General features: G+C 46.2%; 1 protein-coding gene across 1 annotated transcript in view; it reads left to right on the top strand.

Moving 5' to 3' along the window:
• Pmar_PMAR029337 (conserved hypothetical protein) overlaps window positions 1-92 on the top strand; it is a gene marked incomplete at both ends in the record, with an annotated part of 1109 nt that extends 1017 nt beyond the window's left edge. Inside the window, one exon of the mRNA XM_002782424.1 lies at window positions 21-92. Within this exon, the coding sequence (XP_002782470.1) occupies window positions 21-92 (72 nt within the window). The remainder of the gene's footprint in view (window positions 1-20) is intronic.
• Between the last annotated feature and the right edge of the window lie 1771 nt (window positions 93-1863).

Below are 1863 nucleotides of genomic sequence, written 5' to 3'. Positions count from 1 at the left end.
ACACTCCAACTAATACTCAGGTTCATAATGCTGGTATGGCTATCTGTGCTATTGCTCGCACCCTTCCCGTTCTCATCATGGCCAACAGCTAATGTTCCAGAGAGGATCGCGGCGTGGTGAGTAGGAGTATATCGAGAGAATGTGAGGTCGGTCTTCCACTGAATATGTCGTCCCGCTTAGAGCGTCTCAATGAATTCTTATGATACTCTCCAGCTAATACAATAGAGTATTCATTTAACGAGTGAAAGCTGTACCAATGGTAATGGCAGGCTTCCTTTTCAGTTGTAATACAGCCCTTCGTGGTCACTGTGAGCGGCTACACCGGGCAGCTGCATTGTGTTTGGCACGATTGATTGCTCGAGAAGATATCGTGGAAAATCACGTGAAAAAAGATTTCTTCTCGCAGCTTAGTGTAGGAGGGTCCGAGCAGTTCTACAGTGTGTGATAATTTGATATTCAAATGTGGAGAATGTGCGTTATTCTCCGAGATTAATATGTCGCATAAGCGATGTAAACATTTCTATGAAGGTGTGATGTGATAAAAGTTATATTTCGAGACTGTATTAGCAACGACTTCATTAATCTCGGACTGGAAAACGCACATTGTTCACGTTTGCATATCAATTTGGCACACAGTGTATAGCGGAGGATATGTTGAGAGCCATTGTGGACTGTAGAGTGCGGAGTTATGCAGGCACTTTCGATATCGGAAGACTCGAATGCCACGCGATGGTCGTGCGTTCTGGTAGCGCATCAGCTCAGCAAACTTCCCACGCTGCGCAACATGCCTAATAATGAACTGACGGCTATCGTCCAAGCCGCAATAAGCGCCTGGGGTGAGTGAGGTTCTTCACTATAGGCGTACGTTTGAGATTCATTCAGAACTACCTGGTTCACCGAGAAAGATTATGGCGGCCCTATGTGGGCGACTCTCTACTGAGTTGGTCGAAAGGGAATGCCCAGATGATGTCCGCCAAGCTCGGCAGCAGTGGAGGTGAGTAAAATGATTTTACTTCCATAATTTTTTATGAGTGGCAAAAAATTTTGTACGAAAATGCGAATGCTTACCTGGCCGTGAAATTCATGAGCCGCAATGTGTGACTGTTCTCGGTAGGATATTGTTCATTGGAGTTTCACCCTGGTGATATGAGAAACACTAATGAAAGATATATTTCACGACTACTGCGTAGCGCGTATAGCGGGTTTATCAATTACTATCGCGCCACTTCACGTAAAACGGGTGAAACTCCATTGTATCTCCTACTCCATTCCAATTTAGTCATTGTCTTGGGAAATCGGGCGCGGTGTAGCTCACAATTTTCTTGACATTTCTTCCACATGTCTAATGTCATATGCATGTATGGCTGGTTGAATGAACTCTCCGGTTGTTGCTGTCTCGGGGGACTCTCGGTCGTGGCTCTGCGATGGAAACTGCATGGTAGTCTCTTCCTATGTATACACCGGCCCAGGATGGACCTGTTTGATGGCTGTATGGTAACGATGGTTTTTTTCATCCGTACATCTCAATGTTGCGAGTCATGGAAATCCCCATGACTTCCAACCTAGAATTTCCCTGTGGTTGGAACTATGGGATGGATTTAGTGAGGGAGATATGGTAAGAGCGCCGAATGAGATGAGATTTATGGGACTCGTCTCGCGATGAGACCAAGATGCTAGCATTTGTATCGATGCTTTGGAAGAGTATCCCCCTTATTGGTCATGATGATGGAATGATGTCGACGAGGGTCTCGAAAACTTCCTCCTCAAACAGCCACCCTGAGAGCGGTTACTCGCGGGTGCCTGGATGTACTTCGCCGACGTGATTTGTGGCTCAGAGACACATGGACTGGATCTCGGCTGGTG

Source organism: Perkinsus marinus (assembly GCF_000006405.1).
Source record: "Perkinsus marinus ATCC 50983 genomic scaffold scf_1104296939758, whole genome shotgun sequence".
NCBI lineage: Eukaryota > Perkinsozoa > Perkinsida > Perkinsidae > Perkinsus > Perkinsus marinus.
This window is presented reverse-complemented; position numbering and strand designations above follow the sequence as displayed.